The sequence below is a fragment of the Convolutriloba macropyga genome, chromosome 9, assembly GCF_964194025.1.
Source record: "Convolutriloba macropyga chromosome 9, txConMacr16.3, whole genome shotgun sequence".
Lineage (NCBI taxonomy): Eukaryota > Metazoa > Xenacoelomorpha > Acoela > Convolutidae > Convolutriloba > Convolutriloba macropyga.
In genome coordinates, this window is record NC_134476.1 from 49,403,662 (window position 1) to 49,430,141 (window position 26,480).

At 35.5% G+C, this 26,480-nt stretch overlaps 1 protein-coding gene across 1 annotated transcript in view; it reads right to left on the reverse strand.

The window, feature by feature from the left end:
- Positions 1-26,480, reverse strand: part of LOC142346251 (uncharacterized) — a 240,673-nt gene that overhangs the window by 23,834 nt on the left and 190,359 nt on the right. The window contains exons 23-25 of the mRNA XM_075398767.1: positions 10,762-10,851; positions 10,206-10,385; positions 6,792-6,971 (exon numbers count right to left, since the gene is read on the reverse strand). Of these exons, the coding sequence (XP_075254882.1) occupies positions 6,792-6,971; positions 10,206-10,385; positions 10,762-10,851 (450 nt within the window). The remainder of the gene's footprint in view (positions 1-6,791; positions 6,972-10,205; positions 10,386-10,761; positions 10,852-26,480) is intronic.

Genomic DNA, 26,480 nt, shown 5'->3' on the forward strand with positions numbered 1-26,480 from the left:
TTCTAAAATCAAAATTTTTCATGCGCTCTTGCTCTTCACTCCCATCCTGAGGGCAGTCTTCTTTTGCTAGTTTTATTTCTGCAAGTGGTGTCTCTACTGATTTGCAACTTGCTAGTCCAAATCTCTCTAACAGCTTTTCAATATACTGTTCTTGGTTGATTTTAATTGAATTTTCCTTTTTCACAATTTTTATTCCAAGAAACCAACAAAGATCCCTACAATCACTTATTTTGAAGTCCTTAGACAGCTCACTCGCAAACCAAGCCGAGAAGTTTTCCTGAAATTCACAGCTTATTATATCACCTACCCACAAATAAACTGCGCCTTGAAGTTGTCGTTCACTTTTTTTATGAACAAACAATTATCATGAACCGAAGATTCAAAACCTTTAGCTACCAAAAAATTCCTAAATGTCTGATATCAATTCCTTACTGACTGCTTAAGACCGTAAAGACTTTTCTTCATTAAACAAATAAGAGGTTTTCCTTTATTGTCTAATTGCTCAAAGCCTTCTGGTTGTTTCATGTAAATTTCTTCAGCTATAGGTGCATTAAGATATGCCGTTTTTATATGCATTTGTCTTATTTTCGACCCTTTTTGAACAGACAAGCTCACATTTAAACGAATTGTTGACAACCTAGTCGGTGGTGAGTATGTCTCATGAAAATCCTTCCCTAAGACTTGACTGTAATCTTCAGGCACGAACCTTGCTTTGAATCTACTTATCTCCCCCGTCGGACCATATTTAACTCCAAAATGCCATCTACTACCCACTACTTTTGCTCCATTATCCTCAACTAGATCCCAAACTTTATTTTCGCTCAGTGAGTTATATTCGTCCTTCATTGCCTTCCTCCAGTTTTCATTCTTGAGCGCCTCTTTTGCGTTTTTAGGTAACAAATTTTGATCAACAATTTCACTTGAAAAACTATTTCACTCACATCTTTGTTTACCTCATGTTCTAGATTTGCCTGTTCATTCACTCCGAAGTAATAGTTGTTCTCGTCGAACCTTGCATTCCTTGTTTTTTGAACCTTAAGCTCAGCGCGATTGTTTTCTATTCCTATCAGAAAATATCTACTATCGAGTGCATGACCTAAGAAAAATCCCTTCTTCGCTTTTCTATCTATTTTGTTTCTCTATGAAAGGGTAAGCAAGACAACCGAACACTTTCATGAAACTAAGATTTGGTTTCTTGCCATACTTGGCTTCATGAGGGGTTTTCTTTATTGCCGAATGATAGCAAAAATTTTTCAAATAGAACGCCATGTTGAGAGAATAAGTCCAATACTTTTTCTCTAAAGAAGCCTGATCTCCTAAACATCTAGCAGTTCCTACAGTGACGTCCCAAAGTTTTTCAATTTTACCATTTTCTTGTGGCGTGTTCCGCAGCGTGTTCCGCAGAATTCTCAAGCCTGATTCCTTTTAGCCGGGCAAACTTTTTAAAGTCGCTAGATATGTACTCTTTTGCACCGTCTGATACTAAAGTTAAAGGTTGGCCTACATCTGCACAAAATTGTTGAAATTTCTCTAGAGTCTCGTCCCTTGACTTCATAAAGTAAACCCTACAATATCTACTGAAGCTTTCAACAAAACCTATCGCGTACTTTTGGCCATCTACAGCCTCGGGGGTAATGGGCCGTACGATGTCTGTGTGCACAATGTCCGACACTGCTTGTGCTCTTGTTGTGCAATCTTTTGCTATTGGTTGTTTCTTAGCTTTATTCAACTCGCAAATCTCACATAGATCTACCGCACTGTCGCTGATACGCATTCCTTCAACGTGTTCAACTAGTTTGCTAAGGTCCGTAAAATTGTCATGACCCAATCTTTTGTGCCACATTTTTAAGCTACTGGACAGTAGGCAATTTTCTTTGCAAGTTTCATCAATCTCACTAAAGTCCCAAATGAAAAAATTTTTCTCCTGCCTAAATGGGTACTCTTTTGTCAATTATGCTTAGTTCTGGTCCTATCAAAACTTCAGCTCCTGCTTCTCTAAGTTTACTAATTGACACTAGACTGTGTGAGTTTTAAGGTATAAACAAGGCGTTCTCTAAGATAATTTTTCTATTAACCTGATTACTATCCTTAACTAAAAATGCAACTGTACCTCGGCCACAAATCTCAGACTCCGTTTTGTTTGCGTTCAGTGGTTTGCCCGAGAAACTATCATCGATATCGATAAACATTTCCCTATTGTTTATCATGTGACTTGTTGCCCCCGAATCTAGCACTAGTCCTACTCCCTTATCATCAACTGGGCATAAAAAGAAACTGAAGTATTCTTCATCTTTTGCTAAATTCTGTTTCTCATTTCTAACACTTCACCTGGCATGACTCTCAAACTTTTTATTACTACACTCTGTAGCTTTTGTGTCCAAACTTATTGCAAATGTAGCATTGAATTACTTTGCTGGTATTAGGCAGTGGGTTATGAGGCTTATTATTTGAGCGACAGATTTTTGCAATATTTCCAAACTTGTGACAGTTATGGCACCTCTTCTGCTTTGTTAGGAAGACACTTTCACTTGCATTTTTCCTATCACTCTCTATTCTTCGCTCAGTGTCGAAGTTGATCAGATCTCGCTTCAACTCATCAAAAGATTTATCCTCACTACCGTACTTAACAAGTGTGACAAAGTTATCAAATTTGTTCGGCAGACCTTTCAGTAGAATTGACGTAAACATTTTTTCACTCAAACCCTCGTTGACTTGGTTAAGGTTAAATTGTAGTTCATCTGCTCTTGTTATATACTCGATTAGATTTTCATCCTCTCTTTTAACAAGGCTAGTGAGTTCGCTTACTAACTTTTGTAATCTAGGTCTCTCAAAGCTACGGAATCTCTTAGTTAACACATCCCATGCTTGAGCCCCATCTCCTTTATATGGCCTAAGATAAAGAACTGACTGCTTGTCTAGCGCCGAAACAAGCTCATACCATATTTCCATGTTTTTCTTTAAAATTTTTTCTCCCTTTATCTATAGCTGCATCTTTATTGGCTCGTAAAGCGTTAGGGCGTGTAGATGGGACATAATCTTCAAATGTACTACTACCATCAAGTACCTTGTACAACTTAAGGACAAAAATGCGAGCTTCAAATTGCTCCAAAAAGTACAAAAAGTCTTCCTCTTTCCCGCTGAATCGGATACGTTCGTTCTTATCACTCATCTCTTGTCTAACCAGTCTATCAATTCAAAGCAAAAATTAGTCTCTAATCAATTTATCAATTCAAAACTTTTTCACTTGTTACTTTCATACAAAAACCAATTCTTTGGAAAACTAGGATTAAAAGGTCGGCAAATAAAAGGTCCTACACGCACACACTACCCTCTTGTCTATGTCATTAATGGTCACTGAGAAACGGCCAGGCCACGTCCTTACAAGGTTCGACTGTAAAAGGATCCTCTGGGTTGGGTGTTATCCTTAGCGGAACCCAGGTTGCAATAACTTCACAGACTCAAGGGCAGTCTCTACATGTATCGCACCTTATTAGCTTGATTATTTTTCCAAAGTGATTATCATTTTTCAATCAAGTTCAACCATATTTGTAGAGTGTTTAAGTTTTGCGCTGCTCTACAGGTTTATTACAATGTTTTAAAATCAAAATCTGAACAATGTTCAGCAAATCAGCGCTTTTTCAAAAATTGAACGGTGTTCGATTAGGTTGCGCTTTTTTCAAAAAAAAAATGTCCGAACGGTATCCGGAAATGCACGCGCGTCACAACCAATAAGCTACCTTTTAGGAAAGTAACTTTTTACTAGTTCAGAACAATTAATGTTTTCAATCTTGGTTTGTCACTTTGCCGGCACTCAAACAGACTCCTTCAAAACTAGGGCCTGGAATTTCACCCTGTTGATCCTTGCTAGCTACTCTTTTCGGACTCTTTGCTCTCTCTCTCTCTTTTGTTCTCTCTTTTTGGCTTTGCTCTCTCTTTTTGCTTGCTCTGTTTTTGCTCTCTTTTGGACTCTCCTTTGCTCTCTCGTTTTGGCTTTCGTCTTTTTGGCCCTTTCTGTTCTCTTTGGCAGTGTCTTGTCCCTTTGCTGTTTTGTCTCTGTTTTTGATTGGCCGCCTTGCAGAAAAATTTTTGTGTGCAGCTGTGCGTTTGGCTGGGCACAGTAACCTGATAAGTTGTGTTTTGATGTGTGAGAGAGAAGTATTAATCAATGTTTCAATTTGCGGCAAGATTTGTTACAAATCAGTCGCTTTATATAGCATTATATTCCCGCAATCATAGCTTAATGGTTGTGACATTCTCAACTCGAACTGTAACTTTTAAATCAAAAATCGGAAAGTATCGGAAGTCATTCTTGACTTCCTTCATTCTGTTAATTACCCCACCAGTAGTTCATACAACCGGTTTTAGGACCTGTTTTGCCTGCCAAGACTTGGATTTAGACGTGCAATTGGGCAAGACGTGCAAGTCTTAATCCGAGTCATGGCAAGTTTTAATCCAAGTCTTGGCCATTGGCACGTCTAAATCCGAAACTTGGCAGGCAAAAAAGGTCCTGAAACCGGTTGGGCCAAGTCTTGCCAAGTATGGGCCTAGTCTGACAAGTCTTAAATGTGTTATGATAATAGCTCTGAATCAGTACTGATACCTAGACTTTAATGCGTTTCAATTCTGAACAAAATCTTGTCTATTTTTGCAATGATTGGTCAATTGAAATTTCCCTCGAAATTAGGCTTTGAAATCAGAATTTTGCGCACGTGAATGCAGTTTTTAGCCCCCTATCCCACAACCATTATGGATAGATAATCTGTGATTAATGTTTACACGCCCTCATTGCGTTATAACTTTCTAGAGATTTTCAAATTTTAATTGATAACTGAAAAATGAACAAAAAAAGTTGCTGTATACCCCTCTCTTACCTTAGATCCACCCAAGTTAAAATGTATTGACACTATACAGAACATAACCGACTAACGTCGGGCGAATTGCTCTCAAACGACTGGCGAGCGGTTGGCTTCGTCAACAGCTAGCCACGGTTTAGTGACCTCAGGGCACTAAATCTTTATCCCGTTTCTGAAGACGAAAGTCAAATGGGTCAGACGAAAAATCGGCCGAGCGAAAAATTGCATAAAAGACAAACAGGGTTAATAAATTTGCTACAAATTGCTTTTGAGAGCAATCAACAATGGTTTCCTATAAGGTGCCTGTTAGATCAGTTACGATAAAAAAAGTTCAACTATAACTAATTGATAATGAGGATCAGAGATGATGACATTACGCAAAGAAGATGATGACATTACGCAAGATATTAATATCTTAAGAACCAATTCATTGTCCCAAGAGACTATCCGGTATCCCTGTTTCAAGCCAGAAATAGTTTAACAGGCTCATAAAGATCCATACACTTGGAACATACAAATTTTCCAAAAAATTGAAAAGTTTATATTTTATCCAAAAATTACTAAAACTGGAGTCATAAAAAAGTTGATCAGAATCTCATCCACTTTTGAAACTATGCAACAGCTTATTTTTAAATCTAGGAGGAGGTTCGAGGGTCTCTGATGCCGGAAAACCGAAAACATGAAAATTGAAAATATTTTAAAAAATTGCTTAAATTCGTGATATTAAAATTTTGAAGAACATTCCATTGCATCTCTAAACTATGCAGTATTATCAAATCCTAGAGGAAGCTCCGTGGCCCTTGAGGCTAGAAAAATCTAAGAACTGACAAAAAATTTTAAAAACCTTGAAAATTGCAAGTTTTATAAAAAAAAATTGATATAACTTGTGATATTAAAAAGATGAAAATTAATCCCTGGCCGACAAAAAATTTCCAGTTAACTTACTACCAAACCCTAACGGAGGCTTTCGGACCTTTGAGGTTCAAAAAATCTGAAAAATTAGAATAAATGTCAAAAAATTGGAAAATGGCTAAAAATATCAAAAATATGCTAAAATTCGTGATGTTAAAATCTTGCAAGACATTCCATCTAATCTAAAAAGTTTTCCGTAACCTATGTTCAAACCCTATAGGAGGTTCCTTTGCTCTTGAGGCTGAAAAAATCTGAAAAACTACAAAAAATTTCCAAAAAACTTGAAAAAAAGTTTCCAAAAAACTTGCAAGGTTTATCAAAAAATTGCTAAAGTTTGTGGCATTAAAAAGTTGAAAAACTATTCCAAAGCCATTAAAATGTCAGTTACTTATTATCAACCCCCTTAGGATGTTTTCTGGCCCTTGGGTCTGGAAAGACCTGAATAAAGAAAAAAGATGTCAAAAAATTTGAAAAAATTGCACGTTTTGTCTAAAAATTGCTAAAATTCGTGATGTTAAAATGTTTAAACCATTCCATTACCACTAGAAACAATGCAGTAACCTATTATCAAACCCTAGAGGAGGTTCTTTGACACCTCTGGCCAATAAAATTCAAAAAATATCAAAAATGTTCAAAAAGCTTGAAAAAAATTGCAAAAAAATATAATTTTGCTTTTTTAGCAAGCGGTTGTTCGTCAGTAGCTAGCCACGGAGGGGGGATGGGGGATGCACGGGGGGCAGATTGGGGGCAACACGGGTGGGGGGGGGGGGTAGGGCAATAGGGGGGGGGGTCAACAGTGGGGGTGTCTTCAACCACTAAGAACCGCCCTTCACACCATAAGGGAAAATCGGTCAAGCGAAAAATCGCATAAAAAAAGACCGACAGGACTAATATAATTGCTACAAGTTTCGTTTGAGAGCAATTAAACATGGATATTGAGAAAATGAAACGTTCTTGTGAGTGCATATAATTTTTGTGACCGCAAACAAATCGAATTCGGGTTTTTAGAATTCTATTTTTTTTCACCTGCTGCATTTGTTGAGGGGCTAAAGCTGAAGGATCGCTTCCCCCTCCACCCATTGGAGCCATTTGTTGATCATATGTTTCATCTGTCTCCATAATTGGTTGCTCAGTTGGCGCCTGCATGACAGGCTGTCGCTGTGACCTGTTCCATACTCCACGATTTCCACTATTGGCTGGGGTATTCTGTAGGAATAATCAATTCATCGGTATAGAGTTCACATTGATGACATGAGTAACTCAAGTCAAGTACGTTTTGCCCCCCCCCCCCAGATACAGAACACGTGCTATTACATAGTAATTCATTATGTTAAAATATGGCACGTGCGTCTGGGGGGTACAAATAATATGCACCCACTATAACCTGGGGGGCACAAACGGAAAAGATCCAAGAGGACAACTATCGATCGGACTTCAGAAGATCTCAAAAAATTGTCCGTGTGATAAATATAATAGAAATAAACCACGCATTTTTCCCCACTATAAACCCCCCAACCGCCTGGTGGTTTGAATTAAAATTTAAAAGGAGGGTTAATTTCCGAGGGGGTTTATTTCCTATCTAAATGTATGTGGGTTTTTTCCGTGGTGTTTAAATCCTATCTAAAATTATGTGGGTTTTTTTTCCGTGGTGGTTTATTTGCTATCTAAAATTATGAGGGGTTTTTTACGTGGGGATTTTTTTTTCGAGACCCGCTCTGTGGTGATGAGATCTTCGATAGAAGGCTATGATAGGAAACGTCTGGTTACAAATTATGTCAAGCCTAACCAAAGGCTAGGCGCAAAAGTATTTTTAGTAGGATTCAGGCAACGATTGGTTTTGAATCTTGCATTGTTTCTGTTTTAACCCACAAGTACGTTATGCACCCTCAGTTATAGAACACATGTCCTTGTATAGTAAATCAAAATGTAATAAATGAGGCACTTGTGCATGGATTGCAAAAATATGCACCCCTTAAGCCGAAGAGCGTGAACCAAAAAAATTGTGTAATTACTGAATCGAATAAAAACTAATAAAATGCTGATTCATTTTATTTTTTTGAAAGTGAAAGCAATAATCACGATAAAGTGACCGCAATAATGAGATAATCCAGAAAAAGTTTCCCAGTTTTCCGCATTCAGCAGTAATCCCACGTGAACTCCGTTTAATTTGATCATATATAAAGATTGTATTCACAATGGAAAAAACTTGCTCAAAATGATAAAAGCATGATTAAATGAATCACATTTCAAATGGGACTCATTTTGCTGATTACAGATGACTGAAAAATTTTTATGTGGACTTTCTCCTTGGATAATCGTTTCACTAAAATTTCTAACTATTCAAAACATACCCGGCAGATTGCCGGAAAATAGCCACCGTTGATTCCAATAAGCATAGTTGGGATTGAACGAATAGAAGATATTGAAAAAAAAGATATTTGTACAAAAGAATTTTTTAAGTCCAATTTGTTTTGATGGCATTTCGTAGTTGAACATACTTCTGTTTCTTAGAGAGAGGCTACAGGGACTACTATCAATACCAATAAGCATAAGATATGGTAATTAAGACTTATAGGAACGACGTTCAAATAGCGGGCATCTAAAATTGGGCTTTATGGGTTTATCCCGTTTCTATTTCTGATTTCAATTTTTTATACTGACTCTGTTCATTTTGAATTGCTTTGCTGAGCAACTGATGTTCAAATTCACTTTTAGCAGAATGAGAGAAGAGAGAAACTAGCCTAGAGAAGTCAAAAAGATTTCACGCAAAATGTCGAAAAAGCGGCAAAATGGTAAAGCGAAAAAAAGTTCGACGAAGTAAAAAAACTTAGCAGGACAAGTCCTGACGTACAATTCAAAGAATTTTCATTGACTAAACAATAAACGACTAATAACGGACTATGAGTGAAATGGGAAAATCAGATAAAAAATTAGAAAAAAAACCAAAAAAGTCGGTGTCAAAATGCCGCATGTGAACAAAAAACAAATAGCGAGAAATGGAAATTTGGTTCAAACAAAAAAGGCCTAGAATGAGCTATTAATGAATTGTGAAAACCATTTAGAAAAAACCCGATCAAAAAAATCGAAAAAACAGTAAAAATCAAAGTGAAATTGCCGTATGTGAACCAAAAACCACTAGCGAGAAAGCGAATTTTTGTTCAAACACCGATTTCTCACTCTACTTTAAAATTAGATTTAGAAAATTTGAAATCGCAAAATCACCCGCTTTTTTCTCCACTTCCTGTTTCGGAGTGACCAAAATCACTACTGCAAGTTGACTTCAAAAATCATGAAAATGTGTAAACAGATCTTAAAAAAAAGACAGCGCCCCAATACAATTCAAATTCTTTGAATTGTAAAAAATAGGAGCGCTGTAATAACCGGCTAAGAAGATGAGGGCGGCTATTAAACAATCGGTAATCAAAGTGTTTGAAAAAATTTTCTTCTATACGCAGTTTTTTTTACAATGTTTAGTGGTCACAATTGGTAAAATGTCAAGCGTTACCTAACGTGGGTGTGATTCATTTTATAGTCTATTAGGTAATACTAGGCAACTAACTTTAGAAAACGTTACCGACTAACGTCGGACGAACTGCTCTCGAACGACTTGTGGGAGCCCTAATGAATTGCAGCCTGCTTAGTCGGGCGGAGGGGGGGTTAACCAGAATGGGACCAAGAAGTTCACTAGGGGCTGCAAAAAAAAACTCATTAGTGGTTAATATATATATATATATATATATATATATATATATATATATATATATATCGCTATGAAGATTTATAAAAAAAAGAATAGCACGTTTTACTTGTTTTAGCGCACGCATTACTTGACTTTTATTATTAAATTCCCGCCAATTGAGTTCAGCTGCTTGATATTGCAAATGAGAGAGAACTTTATATCACGCAGAACGCAGAAAGTCATGGGCGTAACGGTCATCTAAAAAGTAAAAAAAAAACGGTCAGGCGAAAAATTTGCGTAGAGCATTTGCAATAATGGCTTCTCTTTGATTAAAATTAAAAATGCTTTCAATCGATGGTTTCAGTCGGCACTAACAAGACTGACTAAGGAGAAAATTTAGAACAAACTTTTTCAGTAAAAGCTGTATAATGATTTTCTCGTGAAACCTGTTTAATTTGATCGAATAGCTGTTGATATCACCCTGCAAATTCGTGTTTAAATTGGCGGTGGAGTGACCAATTTGAACATAATTCACGTGGCGTTAAACTGATTACGTTTTACCGAAAACTTGCTAACTTTATGAACTTTCCGGTAAATCCACTTGACAGTTTTTCTGAATTTTGATCAACTGAACTTCTGATGATTATGCGTCGATCGATATAAAAATCATTGGAAACGGCCACAATATGACAGAACATTTATCAAAATTAAAAAGTGAGTCAACCAACAAATCCTCGGAGTTTTCGAAAATTTTTGTTCACCTGGTTATTTAGCCGAGGCACCCATGTTGAAGGTCCTCCTCTCTCTCCAACTGTTGGCGCTGTTTGTTCCCCATTGTCTTCTTCGTTTTCCATAATTGGTTGCTCAGTTGGCGCCTGCATAACCGGCTGTCGCTGTGACCTGTTCCATACTCCACGATTTCCACTATTGAACGCAGGGTCCTGTTAAACATTTATTAACTTCTTGCTGTTTTTAGAAAATGATATTAATACTTTGCAAACCCGTTTTCTGCATCTCCTGACCAAGATCTCCATCACAAAATGTGTTTAAACAAATTACTACGGATTTTTCATTAATAAGGTTTTGTGTATCCCTATTAAGATGTGGGTTAAGCCAATACAATGTTGAAATATTCCATTACAAGGGTGATTAAAATTAGATTTTTGGACATAGGTTTGAATTTAATGTAATTTTTATTCGGTAATCATTTATTATATTAATTTTATGCATAAGAAGGTGCATGTTCACTTTTCTGCAAAGGATTCAATTGCATGCAGGAAGGGGAGGGGGGCTGAGATTTAGAATTGGATCACCAACCTGTCTAGAGGCACCACTTTCCGATTCCCGATCATCTTCTGGGTTATCAAATTGCATAAAGAACTCGCCATTGTCATCATAGCCAGGCTCCTAAAGCAAAGCCACAATTGTTCTGTCTCGAACGATTGTTCATAATGCTTTTACAAACTTTACTAGGACACTGTGTTCTGAACCATGAATTTTGCCCTCTCAGCATCAATATCGATGCTCTGTGCCTCGTTTGACAAAAAATAAAATGACTCAACAAAAAAATTGCTGACAAATAAAAAAATTCAACCATACTTTATCCAAAAGACAGAACTACAGTAATTATGCTTCAAACTTCGCTCAAGAGCATGCGATAAAATTGAGCCCCTCCCCTGTTCTGGTAGCAAAGTTTATCTAACTTTTCCTACTTTTTGATAAAGCATACAAGAATGAAAAAATTTTCTGAAAACTACCCAGTGGAAACCCAATAGAAATGCGGTGCCACCAAGTGGAGCACTGAGTGTGAAGTGGATTTAACAACTTCCACAAACTAGTGAGATCTAACTACCCCACCCACACCCACAAAGGTACATTGCTTGATTTTTTTTCAAACATAACCCTTTTAAATAGCGAGAAGCAAGTTGTTGTCAAATCATTGTTGTTTTAACCTGACAAAAAACAGACAAAATAGCTGTCCTATAGCTCAACTCAGACGTGACTAAAGTTAGATACGTGCAGTGGGAACAAAAAACGTTATATGGCTGTGTTAAAATTCTAGGTTCAGCACTCTTCTGTCGAGTTGATGCCACCTAAGAAAGCTCCCAAAATAGACACTTTAGGTCAGGTAGGAAAAATCAATTAGAGAATGTTTTACCCAAAGTCAGTTTTATTCCAACTGACCGGCAGGTAATTACCGCCCTGGCATATATTTGCAGAAAAAAGTTCAAATTATTAGGTGTGATGTAAGGTGGTCCAAATTCTTGTCAACTTTTGAATGCCGTTTGGCACCAGCCAAACAACCATTTGCATTTAAGACAGGAAAACATTTGCTACATCCCTCAAATTATGCCACCTGACACAGCTACAAGAATAGACAAGCATTGTCAGCACATTTTTGAAGGCTGCATGGCTCCACCCAACTGCGCTAAAAACCCGAAAAAATCTACTACCACCCTTTAAAAAAACAAATGAGACAACAGCAAGAATAGACAATTTAGTTTAGGTAGTACAAAAAGCAGTAAAGGAAAGTTTTATCCGAACCAAAAAACATTTTGGATACCATCCTCAAGTGTGAAGAGTGAAAAAGTTAGTCAGAGATTTTTCATCAAAAATCTGATTTATTTCATGTGACCGGCATTGATTCCAGAACTGAAATTATTTTGCATAAAAAATTCAAACTATTAAGAGTGTTCTGGAGAACTTCCGTCCAAGACGGAGCAACTGTTGTCAGCATTTTCTTAAAATGTACGGTTTGTATCAATTGCATGAAAAATAAAAGTTTATCCTACGTCCTCCTAATACGGTAGGTTAAAAACACAAAAACGGAAGCAAAACAAAATACTTCTGCTTTTGTTTGTTCTGCTTCTGTGTTTTTATATGATCATATTTGGAGGACGTAGCAAATAATTTCTTTTTTCTGTAGTTTAGTGGAACAATAAAGTCTTTCATTCGATGGAGCCATACCGAGACCAGGGAGCAGAAAATAACAGTCCTGGTGGTCAAGTCAGGTTTGACTAAAATTAGATATGTTCAGTGGGAACAAGAAACGACGAATGGGTGTGATGAAATTCGGTGCTTATTCTCAGTTCAGCTCTGTCGAGTTCTAAACAGATTCTGGCTGAGAAAGTTGCAGAAATAGACAATTTAGTTCCGGTAGTAAAAATCAATTGGAGCAAATGGTACCAAAAGTCTGTTTTATTCCAAGTGACCCGCAGGCAATTCGTGACCTGACATATTTTTGCAAAGAATTTCAAACTATTAGGTGTGACCGAAGACCGTCTGAGTTGTTGTCAGCACTTTTTGAATATCGTGTGACTTCAATCAATTGCACTAAAAACAGGAAAATGTTTTCTACATCCCTCAAAAAATACCACCTGAGGAAGCTACAACTATTCCTACTTTCTGATTTAGCATATAAGAACGAAAATTTTTTTGAATTTAACCATTTGAAAACAAAAAAATGCTGTGCAAGGTACAGAAACGAGTGCGAAGTGGATGTGCCAAGAGCAAGTTCTTTTGCAATCATTGTTGTTTTATCTTCACAAATAACGTACAAAGTAGCTCTCCTAGAGCTCAACTATGACAAGAATAAATTTAGATACGTGCAGTGAGATCATAGAAACGACTTATAGGTGTTCTGAAATTCTGGGCCTATTCACACTTCAGCCCTCCTTTGTCGGATTCTAAAAAGATTCCAAATGAGACCCAATAATAGAAAATTTATTTCAGGTAAGCTCCAATAATAGATAATTTATTTCAGCTAGTAAAAAAATCAGTTAGAGAGAATTTTTTCCTAAAAATATTCCTTCCAACCAACCGGCAGAAAATTCCCAACCTGACATATTTTTGCAAAAAGGTTTTAATTTTTAGGTGTGATCTAAGACCGTCTGAGTTGTTATCAGCACTTCCTGAAGTTCGTATGGCTCCAAACAATTTCACTAAAAACAAGAAAACATGCGCTACATTCCTCAAAGGATACCATCTGAGGAAGCTACATTTTTCCTATTTTTTGATTTAGCATATAAAAACGAACTTTCTTTTTTAAATTACCTATGAAAAACCAATGGAAATGCGGCGCGAAGTTGAGCACGGAGTGCGAAATGGATTTGCCAAGATCATTTTCTCGTCAATAAATTGTCGCTTTATACTCGCAAAAAAAGTACGAAATAGCGGTCATAGAGCTCAAATCATATTTTACTAAAATAAATACATTCAATGGAAACCAAAATCGACAAATGATTGTAATGAAATTCGGTGCTTATTCTTAGTTTAGCACTCTTCTGTCGAGTTCTAAAATGATTCTACCTGAGAAAGTTGCAGAAATAGACAATTTAGTTCCGGTAGTAAAAATCAATTGGGGCAAATCGTACCAAAAGTCTGTTTTATTCCAAGTGACCCGCAGGCAATTCGTGACCTGACATATTTTTGCAAAGAAGTTCAAACTATTAGGTGTGATCGAAGACCGTCTGAGTTGTTGTCAGCACTTTTTGAATATCGTGTGACTCCAATCACTTGCACTAAAAACAGGAAAATGTTTTCTACATCCCTGAAAAAAAACCTGAGGAAGCTACAACTTTTCCTATTTTCTGATTTAGCATATAAGAACGAAAATTTTTTTGAATTTATCCATTTGAAAACAAAAAAAATGCTGTGCAAGGTACAGAAACGAGTGCGAAGTGTATGTGCCAAGAGCAAGTTCTTGTCCAATCATTGTTGTTTTATCTTCACAAATAACGTACAAAGTAGCTCTCCTAGAGCTCAACTATGACAAGAATAAATTTAGATACGTGCAGTGAGATCATAGAAACGACTTACAGGTGTTCCGAAATCCTGGGCCTATTCACATTTCAGCCCTCCTTTGGCGGGTTCTAAAAAGATTCCAACTGAGACCCAATAATGGAAAATTTATTTCAGGTAAGCTCCAATAATAGATAATTTATTTCAGCTAGTAAAAAAAATCAGTTAGAGAGAATTTTTTCCTAAAAATCTTTCTTCTAACCAACCGGCAGAAAATTCCCAACCTGACATATTTTTGCAAAAAGGTTTTAAATTTTAGGTGTGATCTAAGACCGTCTGAGTTGTTTTCAGCACTTCTTGAAGTTCGTATGGCTCCAAACAATTTCACTAAAAACAAGAAAACATTAGCTGCATTCCTCAACGGATATCATCTGAGGAAGCTACATTTTTTCCTAGTCTTTGAATTCGCATATAAAAATGAATTCTTTTTTTGTAAATTACCTATGAAAAACCAATGGAAATGCGGCGCGAAGTTGAGCATCGAGTGCAAAATGGATTTACCAAGATCAATTTCTCGTCAATAAATTGTCGCTTTATACTCACAAAAAAAGTACGAAATAGCGGTTATAGAGCTCAAATCATATTTTACTAAAATAAATACATTCAATGGAAACCAAAATCGACAAATGACTAATGAAATTCGGTGCTTATTCTTAGTTTAGCATTCTTCTGTCGAGTTCTAAAATGATTCTATCTGAGAAAGTTGCACGAATAGACAACTTAGTTTTTGTAATAAAAATCAGTTAAAGAAAGTTTAACCTAAAATGTGTTTCATTCCAATTGATCAGTAAGCAATTCCAAAACTTACAATTTTTTCAAAAAAATTCAATCTATTAGTTGTGATCTAAGAATGTCTGAGTTGTTGTCGGCACTTCTTGAAGTTCGTATGACTCCAACCGACTGCACTAACAAGAAAATGTCTAATACGTCCCTCAAATACGGCAAGTTAAAAAAGTGCAAAAACAGAAGCAGAACAAAATGTTTCTGCTTTTGTTTGTTCTGCTTCTGTGTTTTTATATGATCATATTTGGAGGACGTAGCAAATAATCTCTCGTTTCTGTAGTTTAGTGGAACAATAAAATCTTTCATTCGATGGAGCCATACCGAGACCAGGGAGCAGAAAATAACAGTCCTGTTGGTCAAGTCATGTTTGACTAAAAATAGATATGTTCAGTGGGAACAAGAAACGACAAATGGGTGTGATGAAATTCGGTGCTTATTCTCAGTTCAGCTCTGTCGAGTTCTAAACAGATTCTGGCTGAGAAAGTTGCAGAAATAGACAATTTAGTTCCGGTAGTAAAAATCAATTGGAGCAAATGGTACCAAAAGTCTGTTTTATTCCAAGTGACCCGCAGGCAATTCGTGACCTGACATATTTTTGCAAAAAGGTTTTAAATTTTAGGTGTGATCTAAGACCGTCTGAGTTGTTTTCAGCACTTCTTGAAGTTCGTATGGCTCCAAACAATTTCACTAAAAACAAGAAAACATTAGCTGCATTCCTCAACGGATATCATCTGAGGAAGCTACATTTTTTCCTAGTCTTTGAATTCGCATATAAAAATGATTTTTTTTTGTAAATTACCTATGAAAAACCAATGGAAATGCGGCGCGAAGTTGAGCACCGAGTGCAAAATGGATTTACCAAGATCAATTTCTCGTCAATAAATTGTCGCTTTATACTCACAAAAAAAGTACGAAATAGCGGTTATAGAGCTCAAATCATATTTTACTAAAAAAAATACGTTCAATGGAAACCAAAATCGACAAATGACTAATGAAATTCGGTGCTTATTCTTAGTTTAGCATTCTTCTGTCGAGTTCTAAAATGATTCTATCTGAGAAAGTTGCACGAATAGACAACTTAGTTTTTGTAATAAAAATCAGTTAAAGAAAGTTTAACCTAAAATGTGTTTCATTCCAATTGATCAGTAAGCAATTCCAAAACTTACATTTTTTTTAAAAAAAATTCAATCTATTAGTTGTGATCTAAGAATGTCTGAGTTGTTGTCGGCACTTTTTGAAGTTCGTATGACTCCAACCGACTGCACTAACAAGAAAATGTCTAATACGTCCCTCAAATACGGCAAGTTAAAAAAGTGCAAAAACAGAAGCAGAACAAAATGTTTCTGCTTTTGTTTGTTCTGCTTCTGTGTTTTTATATGATCATATTTGGAGGACGTACCAAATATTTTCTCGTTTCTGTAGTTTAGTGGAACAATAAAGTCTTTCATTCGATGGAGCCATACCGAGACCAGGGAGCAGAAAATAACAGTCCTGTTGGTCAAGTCATGTTTGACTAAAAATAGATATGTTCAGTGGGAACAAGAAACGACAAATGGGTGTGATGAAATTCGGTGCTTATTCTCAGTTCAGCTCTGTCGAGTTCTAAACAGATTCTGGCTGAGAAAGTTGCAGAAATAGACAATTTAGTTCCGGTAGTAAAAATCAATTGGAGCAAATGGTACCAAAAGTCTGTTTTATTCCAAGTGACCCGCAGGCAATTCGTGACCTGACATATTTTTGCAAAGAATTTCAAACTATTAGGTGTGACCGAAGACCGTCTGAGTTGTTGTCAGCACTTTTTGAATATCGTGTGACTTCAATCAATTGCACTAAAAACAGGAAAATGTTTTCTACATCCCTCAAAAAATACCACCTGAGGAAGCTACAACTATTCCTACTTTCTGATTTAGCATATAAGAACGAATTTTTCTTTGAATTTAACCATTTGAAAAAAATTGCTCTGCAAAGTAGAGAAACAAAAGCAAAGTGGATGTGCCAAGAGCAAGTTCTTGCCCAATCACTGTTGTTTTCTCTTCACAAATAACGTACAAAGTAGCTGTCCTAGAACTCAACTCAGACAACCTAGGTGTGATCTAAGACCGTCTGAGTTGTTGTCAGCACTTCTTGAAGTTCGTATGGCTCCAAACAATTTCACTAAGAACAGGAAAACATGTGCTACATTCCTCAAAAGATACCATCTGAGGAAGCTACATTTTTTCCTATTTTTTGATTTAGCATATAAAAATGAAATTTTTTTTTGTAAATTACCTATGAAAAACCAATGGAAATGCGGCGCGAAGTTGAGCACGGAGTGCGAAATGGATTTGCCAGGATCAATTTCTCGTCAATAAATTGTCGATTTATACTCACAAAAAAAGTACGAAATAGCGGTCATAGAGCTGAACTCAGATTTGACTAAAATAGATACATTCGATGGAAACCAAAATCGACAAATGATTGTAATGAAATTCGGTGCTTATTCTTAGTTTAGTACTCTTCTGTCGAGTTCTAAAAAGATTCTACCTGAGAAAGTTGCAGGAATAGACAACTTAGTTTTTGTAATAAAAATCATTTAAAGAAAGTTTAACCTAAAATCTGTTTTATTCCAATTGATCAGTAAGCAATTCCAAAACTTACAATTTTTTTTAAAAAAATTCAATCTATTAGGTGTGATCTAAGAATGTCTGAGTTGTTGTCGGCACTTTTTGAAGTTCGTATGACTCCAACCAACTGCACTAACAGGAAAATGTCTAATACGCTCTTCAAATACGGCAAGTTAAAAATGCGCAAAAACAGAAGCAGAGCAAAATGTTTCTTTTTTTTTGTTCTGCTTCTGTTTGTGTTTTAATCTAATCATATTTAAATGACGTATCATATTTTTTTCTGCACTTGAGTGGAATCATACAGTCCTCAGTTCGATGGAACCATACCGAGACCAGGAAGAAAAAAAATAGCGGTCCTGGTGCTCAGATGTCACTAAAGTTAGATGCGTGCAGTGGGAACAAAAAACAATTCTCAGGTGTGTTAAAGTTCTGAGCCTATTCTCATTTCTGCACTCTTCTGTCAAGTTCTGAAAAGATTCCACTTAAGAAAGCTGCAAGAATAGGCAATTTAATTCAGGTAGTGATAATATCAGTTCAAAAAAATTTTTACCCGAAGTCGGTTTTATTCCAACGGCAGGCAATTCCCGAACTGACATATGTTTGCAGGAAAAAATGAAAAAAATTCAAGCTAATAGGTGTGTTCTGAGATGTTCCAAATTGCTGTCAACTTTTGAAGGCCGTTTTGTCGCAGCCAAACAACCAATCGCATTAAAAACAGGAAGATATTTGAGTTGTCCCTCAAAATATGCCACCTGACACAGCTACAAGAATAGACAAGCGGTGTCATCATTTTTGAAGGCTGCATGGCTCCACTCAACAGCATTGAAAACCCAAAAACTTTTTTTGATACCACTTTAAATACAATATGAGAAAGCTGCAAGAATAGACAATTTAGCTCAGGAAGCGAAAAAATTAGTAAGAGTTTTACTAGATGTCTGATTTTGTTCATCTGACCGACAGGCAATATTGAATTGAAATATATTTGAATAAATACAAACTCTAGTTGTCTTCTGTAGACGTTCCGTCTAAGAAGGTGCAATTGTTGTCAGCATTTTCTGAAGACTGTATGGTTCTACACATGGGACTCAAAAGGAAAATATTTGCTACGTCCTTCAATACGGTAGGTTAAAAGCACAAAAGCAGAAGCAGAACAAAATGCTTCTGCTTCTGTTTGTTCTGCTTCTGTGTTTTTATAAAATCATATTTGGAGGACATAGCAAATAATTTTTGTCTGGCTGTTGAGTGGAACCATACAGTCTTCAGTTTGATAGAACCATACCAAGACCAGGGAGCAGGAAATAGCGGTCATGGTGCTCAACTCAGATTTGACTAAAATTAGAAATGTTCAGAGGGAACAAAAAACGAAAAATGGATGTAATGTAATTCGTTGCTTATTCTCAATTCAGCACTCTTCTGTCGAGTTCTAAACAGATTCTGACTGAGAAACTTGCAGGAATAGACAATTTAGTTCCGGTAGTAAAAATCAGTTAGAGAAAGTTTTACCTAAAGTCTGTTTTATTCCAACTGTTCGGCAGAAAATTTCCGACCAGACATAATCTTGCAAAAGTTTCAAACTATTAGGTGTGATCTAAGAGCGTCTGAGTTGTTGTCATCACATTTTGAAATTTGTATGACTCCAAATAATTGCACTAAAAACAGGAAAATTTTTGCTTCGTCCCTCAAAAGTTATCACCTGAGAAAGCTACAAGAGTAGACAATTGTTGTCAGCACTTTTTGAAGTCTGCATGGCTCCACCCAACTCCACTAAAAACCCAAAAATCTATGATACCGCCTCTCAAAAATACCATATGAGAAAGCTTTGTGAATAGACAATTTAGTTCAGTGAATGAAAAAATCAGTTATAGAGAGTTTTACCATTAGTCTGATTTATTTCACCTGACCGGCAGGCAATTCCTGAACTGAAATAGGTTTGCAGAAAAAAGTTCAAACTATCAGGTGTGTTTCACTGAAGTTCGATTTAAGACGGACGGTGGTAATTCTTGTCAGAATTTTTTGAGGGCTGTATGGCCCACTCAACTTCACTAAGAAAGAAAATTTGAAATATGGTGATTTATAAACACAAACAGAAGCAGAACAAAATGATGTTGATCAGATATTTCCGATTGAGAGAAAGAGACGATGGTGGGGCTGTGGCACGAGTCTCAAGAAATTTCTTTCCATTGATGTCATAGCTGCTTCTGCAGAAACGCTCTGCTCTCACGGTCAGTTTGGCTGAGTAACAAGGAAATACACCCCGGGCCGAGGATTTTCCCCAAAAATAACGGGGAAAAGAGTGTAAAGAGTGTAAAAAAAATATTTTTACACCGTTAGTGCTACCCTTAATAAGGGTGGAAAAAGTGTAATTTAAGAGTGTAAAAAAAGATTTAACGGTGGAATAACGGTGTAATTTCTTACGATTACACTCTTTTTAATTACACCTTTAACTTATTTTTACACCCTTATTTTACACCATTAAATCTTTTTTTTACACACTTCCACTCTTCTTCTTATAATTACACTCTTGCATTACACTTTTTCCACCCTTATTAAGGGTAGCACTAACGGTGTAAAAATATTTTTTTTACACTCTTTACACTCTTTTCCCCGTTATTTTTCGGTAAAATCCTCGGATCGTAAACCGTCTCGAAAGCACGCGGTAGTCTAATCAGATGCACTAAATGAGTCAATAAATATATTTATAGCTACAGTAGTGTCGGAAATATCTCAATTTGATTTAAAAAAATCAACTCTTGAGATTTTTCCATTATGATTTGGGTGTGTTTCCCTCCTCCTTATCTCAACCGGGCTGGGGACCGGCTACGGCGGAGTTATGAACATTCAACTATAGGAGATTCTTGAGCAAAGCACTGGCCAAAAAACCAGGCCTAAACTCTATCTCCAAAACAAAATAAAAGCAAACAATAAAATAGCTAAAAACAGTCGGAAACAATAACAAAAACATAATAAATTACAAAATATATTAAATAAAAATAATATAAACAAAGAAGTAACTTTTTAAGTGAGCAAGCTACACCAGAAATTCTTATTTTCCTAGATTCTATATACCCTAGGGATATTCTATACCGAGTTTGGTTTGATTTGAACAACTTCTTGGCCCAATAAAAGATAACTATAGTTAAAATTCGCTAACCAAGAAATTCGCAAATTTCCGTATGAAATACTAACTTTTTTCCTAGGCAAGCTATACCAAAAATTCTTTTTGTTTTACACTCTAGATACACATGGGACACTCCATACCGGGTTTGGATTGATTTGGACAACTCCTTGACCCGGCGAAAAAGACCTATTTTTAAAATTCGTTATTTGCGAAATTCGCAAATTTCCGTACGAAAAACTAACTTTTTTTCCTAGGCAAGCTATAGCAAAAATTCTTTTTGTTGTAGACTCTATAAACACAGGGAATAGATCATACCAAGTTTGATTCACTTTGGACAACTCTAAGACCTAATCAAAAAGACCTTTTTTTAAATATCGTTATTTGCGAAATTCGCAAATTTCCGTACGAAAAACTAACTTTTTTCCTAGGCAAGCTATAGCAAAAATTCTTTTTGTTGTAGACTCTATAAACACAGGGAATAGATCATACCAAGTTTGGTTCACTTTGGACAACTCTAAGACCTAATCAAAAAGACCTATTTTTAATTATCGTTATTTGCGAAATTCGCAAATTTCCGTACGAAAAACTAACTTTTTTCCTAGGCAAGCTATAGCAAAAATTCTTTTTGTTGTAGACTCTATAAACACAGGGAATAGATCATACCAAGTTTGGTTCACTTTGGACAACTCTAAGACCTAATCAAAAAGACCTATTTTTAAATATCGTTATTTGCGAAATTCGCAAATTTCCGTACGAAAAACTAACTTTTTTTCCAGACAAGCTATAGCAAAAATTCTTTTTGTTGAAGACTCTATAAACACAGGGAATAGATCATACCAAGTTTGGTTCACTTTGGACAACTCTAAGACCTAATCAAAAAGACCTATTTTTCAAAATTATTTAAAATTAACTATTCGAATTAATCGGATATTAACGTACGAAAAGCTAACTTTTTTCCTAGGCAAGCTATACCAAAAATTCTTTTTGTTTTACACTCTAGATACACATGGGATACTCCATACCGGGTTTGGATTGATTTGGACAACTCCTTGACCCGGCGAAAAAGACCTATTTTCAAAATTCGTTATTTGCGAAATTCGCAAATTTCCGTACGAAAAACTAACTTTTTTCCTAGGCAAGCTATAGCAAAAATTCTTTTTGTTGTAGACTCTATAAACACAGGGAATAGATCATACCAAGTTTGGTTCACTTTGGACAACTCTAAAACCTAATCAAAAAGACCTATTTTTCAACATTATTTAAAATTAACTATTCGAATTAATCGGAAATTAACGTACGAAAAGCTAACTTTTTTCCTAGGCAAGCTATACCAAAAATTCTTTTTGTTTTACACTCTAGATACACATGGGATACTCCATACCGGGTTTGGATTGATTTGGACAACTCCTTGACCCGGCAAAAAAGACCTATTTTTAAAATTCGTTATTTGCGAAATTCGCAAATTTCCGTATGAAAAACTAACTTTTTTCCTAGGCAAGCTATACCAAAAATTCTTTTTGTTTTAAAATCTAGTTACCCATGGGATACTCGATAACAAGTTTGGTTCACTTTGAACAACTCCTTGACCCGATGAAAAGGACCTATTTTTAAAATTCGTTATTTGCGAAATTCGCAAATTTCCGTATGAAAAACTAACTTTTTTCCTAAGAAAGCTATACCAAAAATTCTTTTTGTTTTACAATCTAGTTACCCATGAGATACCCGATACCAAGTTTGGCTCGAGTTGGACAACTCCTGGACCCGACGAAATAGACCTATTTTTAAAATTCAATAATTTCAAGTTATTCGAAACAATAGCAAATTTCCGTATGAAAAACTAACTTTTTTCCTAGGCAAGTTATAGCAAAAATTCTTTCTGTTTCACACTCTAGGTATACACGGGATACTCCATACCGAGTTTTGTTCACTTTGGACAACTTTAAGACCTAATCAAAAAGACCTATTTTTAAAATTACTTATTTGAATTAATCGCAAATTTCCGCATTAAAAACTAACTTTTTTCCTAGGCAAGCTATAGCAAAAATTCGTTCTGTTTTACACTCTAGGTATACATTGGATACTCCATGATGAGTTTCGTTTACATTGGACAACTCTAAGACCTAATCAAAAAGACTATTTTTAAAATTACTTATTTGAATTAATCGCAAAATTCCGTATTAAAAACTAACTTTTTTCCTAGGCAAGCTATAGCAAAAATTCTTTTTGTTGTAGACTCTATAAACACAGGGAATAGATCATACCAAGTTTGGCTCACTTTGGACAACTCTAAGACCTAATCAAAAAGACCTATTTTTCAAAATTATTTAAAATTAACTATTCGAATTAATCGGAAATAAACGTACGAAAAACTAACTTTTTTCCTAGGCAAGCTATAGCAAAAATTCTTTTTGTTGTAGACTCTATAAACACAGGGAATAGATCATACCAAGTTTGGTTCACTTTGGACAACTCTAAGACCTAATCAAAAAGTCCTATTTTTCAAAATTATTTAAAATTAACTATTCGAATTAATCGGAAATAAACGTATGAAAAACTAACTTTTTTCCTAGGCAAGCTATACCAAAAATTCTTTTTGTTTTAAAATCTAGTTACCCATGGGATACTCGATAACAAGTTTGGTTCACTTTGAACAACTCCTTGACCCGATGAAAAGGACCTATTTTTAAAATTCGTTATTTGCGAAATTCGCAAATTTCCGTATGAAAAACTAACTTTTTTCCTAAGAAAGCTATACCAAAAATTCTTTTTGTTTTACAATCTAGTTACCCATGGGATACCCGATACCAAGTTTGGCTCGAGTTGGACAACTCCTGGACCCGACGAAATAGACCTATTTTTAAAATTCAATAATTTCAAGTTATTCGAAACAATAGCAAATTTCCGTATGAAAAACTAACTTTTTTCCTAGGCAAGTTATAGCAAAAATTCTTTCTGTTTTACACTCTAGGTATACACGGGATACTCCATACCGAGTTTGGTTCACTTTGGACAACTTTAAGACCTAATCAAAAAGACCTATTTTTAAAATTACTTATTTGAATTAATCGCAAATTTCCGCATTAAAAACTAACTTTTTTCCTAGGCAAGCTATAGCAAAAATTCGTTCTGTTTTACACTCTAGGTATACATTGGATACTCCATGATGAGTTTGGTTTGCATTGGACAACTCTAAGACCTAATCAAAAAGACCTATTTTTAAAATTACTTATTTGAATTAATCGCAAAATTCCGTATTAAAAACTAACTTTTTTCCTAGGCAAGCTATAGCAAAAATTCTTTTTGTTGTAGACTCTATAAACACAGGGAATAGATCATACCAAGTTTGGTTCACTTTGGACAACTCTAAAACCTAATCAAAAAGACCTATTTTTCAACATTATTTAAAATTAACTATTCGAATTAATCGGAAATTAACGTACGAAAAGCTAACTTTTTTCCTAGGCAAGCTATACCAAAAATTCTTTTTGTTTTACACTCTAGATACACATGGGATACTCCATACCGGGTTTGGATTGATTTGGACAACTCCTTGACCCGGCAAAAAAGACCTATTTTTAAAATTCGTTATTTGCGAAATTCGCAAATTTCCGTATGAAAAACTAACTTTTTTCCTAGGCAAGCTATACCAAAAATTCTTTTTGTTTTAAAATCTAGTTACCCATGGGATACTCGATAACAAGTTTGGTTCACTTTGAACAACTCCTTGACCCGATGAAAAGGACCTATTTTTAAAATTCGTTATTTGCGAAATTCGCAAATTTCCGTACGAAAAACTAACTTTTTTCCTAGGCAAGCTATAGCAAAAATTCTTTTTGTTGTAGACTCTATAAACACAGGGAATAGATCATACCAAGTTTGGTTCACTTTGGACAACTCTAAGACCTAATCAAAAAGACCTATTTTTAATTATCGTTATTTGCGAAATTCGCAAATTTCCGTACGAAAAACTAACTTTTTTCCTAGGCAAGCTATAGCAAAAACTCTTTTCGTTCTAAATTCTAGGTTCACAGGGGATACTCCATACCGAGTTTGGTTCACTTTGGACAACTCTATGACCTAATCAAAAAGACCTATTCTTCAAAATCATTTAAAATTGAATATTTGAATTAATCGCAAACTTCCGTATGAAAAGCTAACTTTTTTCCTAGACAAGCTATAGCAAAAACTCTTTTCGTTCTAAATTCTAGGTTCACAGGGGATACTCCGTACCGAGTTTGGTACGATTTGGACAAGTCCTTGAACCAATGAAAAAGACCTATTTTTAAAATTCGTTATTTGCGAAATTCGCAAAATTCCGTACGAAAAACTAACTTTTTTCCTAGGCAAGCTATAGCAAAAATTCTTTTTGTTGTAGACTCTATAAACACAGGGAATAGATCATACCAAGTTTGGTTCACTTTGAACAACTCTAAGACCTAATCAAAAAGACCTATTTTTCAAAATTATTTAAAATTAACTATTCGAATTAATCGGAAATAAACGTACGAAAAACTAACTTTTTTCCTAGGCAAGCTATAGCAAAAAATTCTTTTTGTTTTAGACTCTAAGTACCCATGGTATACTCCATACCCCGTTTGGTTCGATTTGGAGAACTTCTTGGCCCAATAAAAGATAGCTATAGTTAAAATTCGCTAATCGCGAAATTTGCAAAACTCCGTATCAAAAACTATCTTTTTTCGTAGGCAACCTATAGCATAATTTACTTATGTACTAGGCTTTAACTTCACGGGGATACTCCATACCGAGTTTGATTCGATTTGAACAACTCCTGGACCCGATGAAATAGACCTATTTTTAAAATAATAATCGCAAAATTATTCTGAAATAATAGAAATTTCCGTACGAAAACCCAACTTCTTTCCTAGGCATGCTATAGCAAAAATTCTTTTTGTTTTATACTCTCATTACACTGGTGATACTCCATACCCAGTTTGGTTTGATTTCGACAAGTCTATGACCCTATGAAAAAGACTACTTTTAAAATTACTTATTCGTAATAATCAGAGTGTTTCAAACCGCTGATGAAATATAAATCACCCAGGAAAACAAATTTTATAAACTTGCTTTTAATTTCATCTAGTTAAAAACAAGTAAGAAAAATCTAACACTACTAATCATGCTCAAAGTGTTTTAACACGCTGATGAAATATAAATCCCCTAAGAAAGCAAACTTTATAAGCTTGTTTTTAATTGCATCTAGTTTGAAAGCCTGGACATCAGTTGACTTTGCAACACGGTAAGCGAGAGGTTCAAAAGAGTCTGAATTTCTGGCGAATTCCGTTGACCTCAGATCAACTACAAATTTTTCAACAATTTCGTACAGCTGTACAAAACACTGCAACTCCGAATCTTGCTCTTTGAAAAGCAAAATCTGGCCAACTATGGTCTCACCGTTCACATCGATAGCAACAAAACTGTTGGCGTTTGATCTTGTGTAATTCTGACTATCAAGATAAAAGCGCCCTCGATACCTACAGAACAAACGGGCTTCAGGAAACTTTTTTTGGGTTTCATAAAAAAAGTTGTTTCTTTCTAAGCACAAATCCTCCGTGATACCAGTTGGTCTCCTCCGCAGATTTTCAATATACGCTTTTAGATGGTCATCTTTCACTTCAAAGCTTTCAAGTTGTCGGTTTCGTATATAATGACTAACGATCAAACTGCAGGTATTGACACTCCCAGTCAGAGTTTTAATCAGATGATTGTTGGCA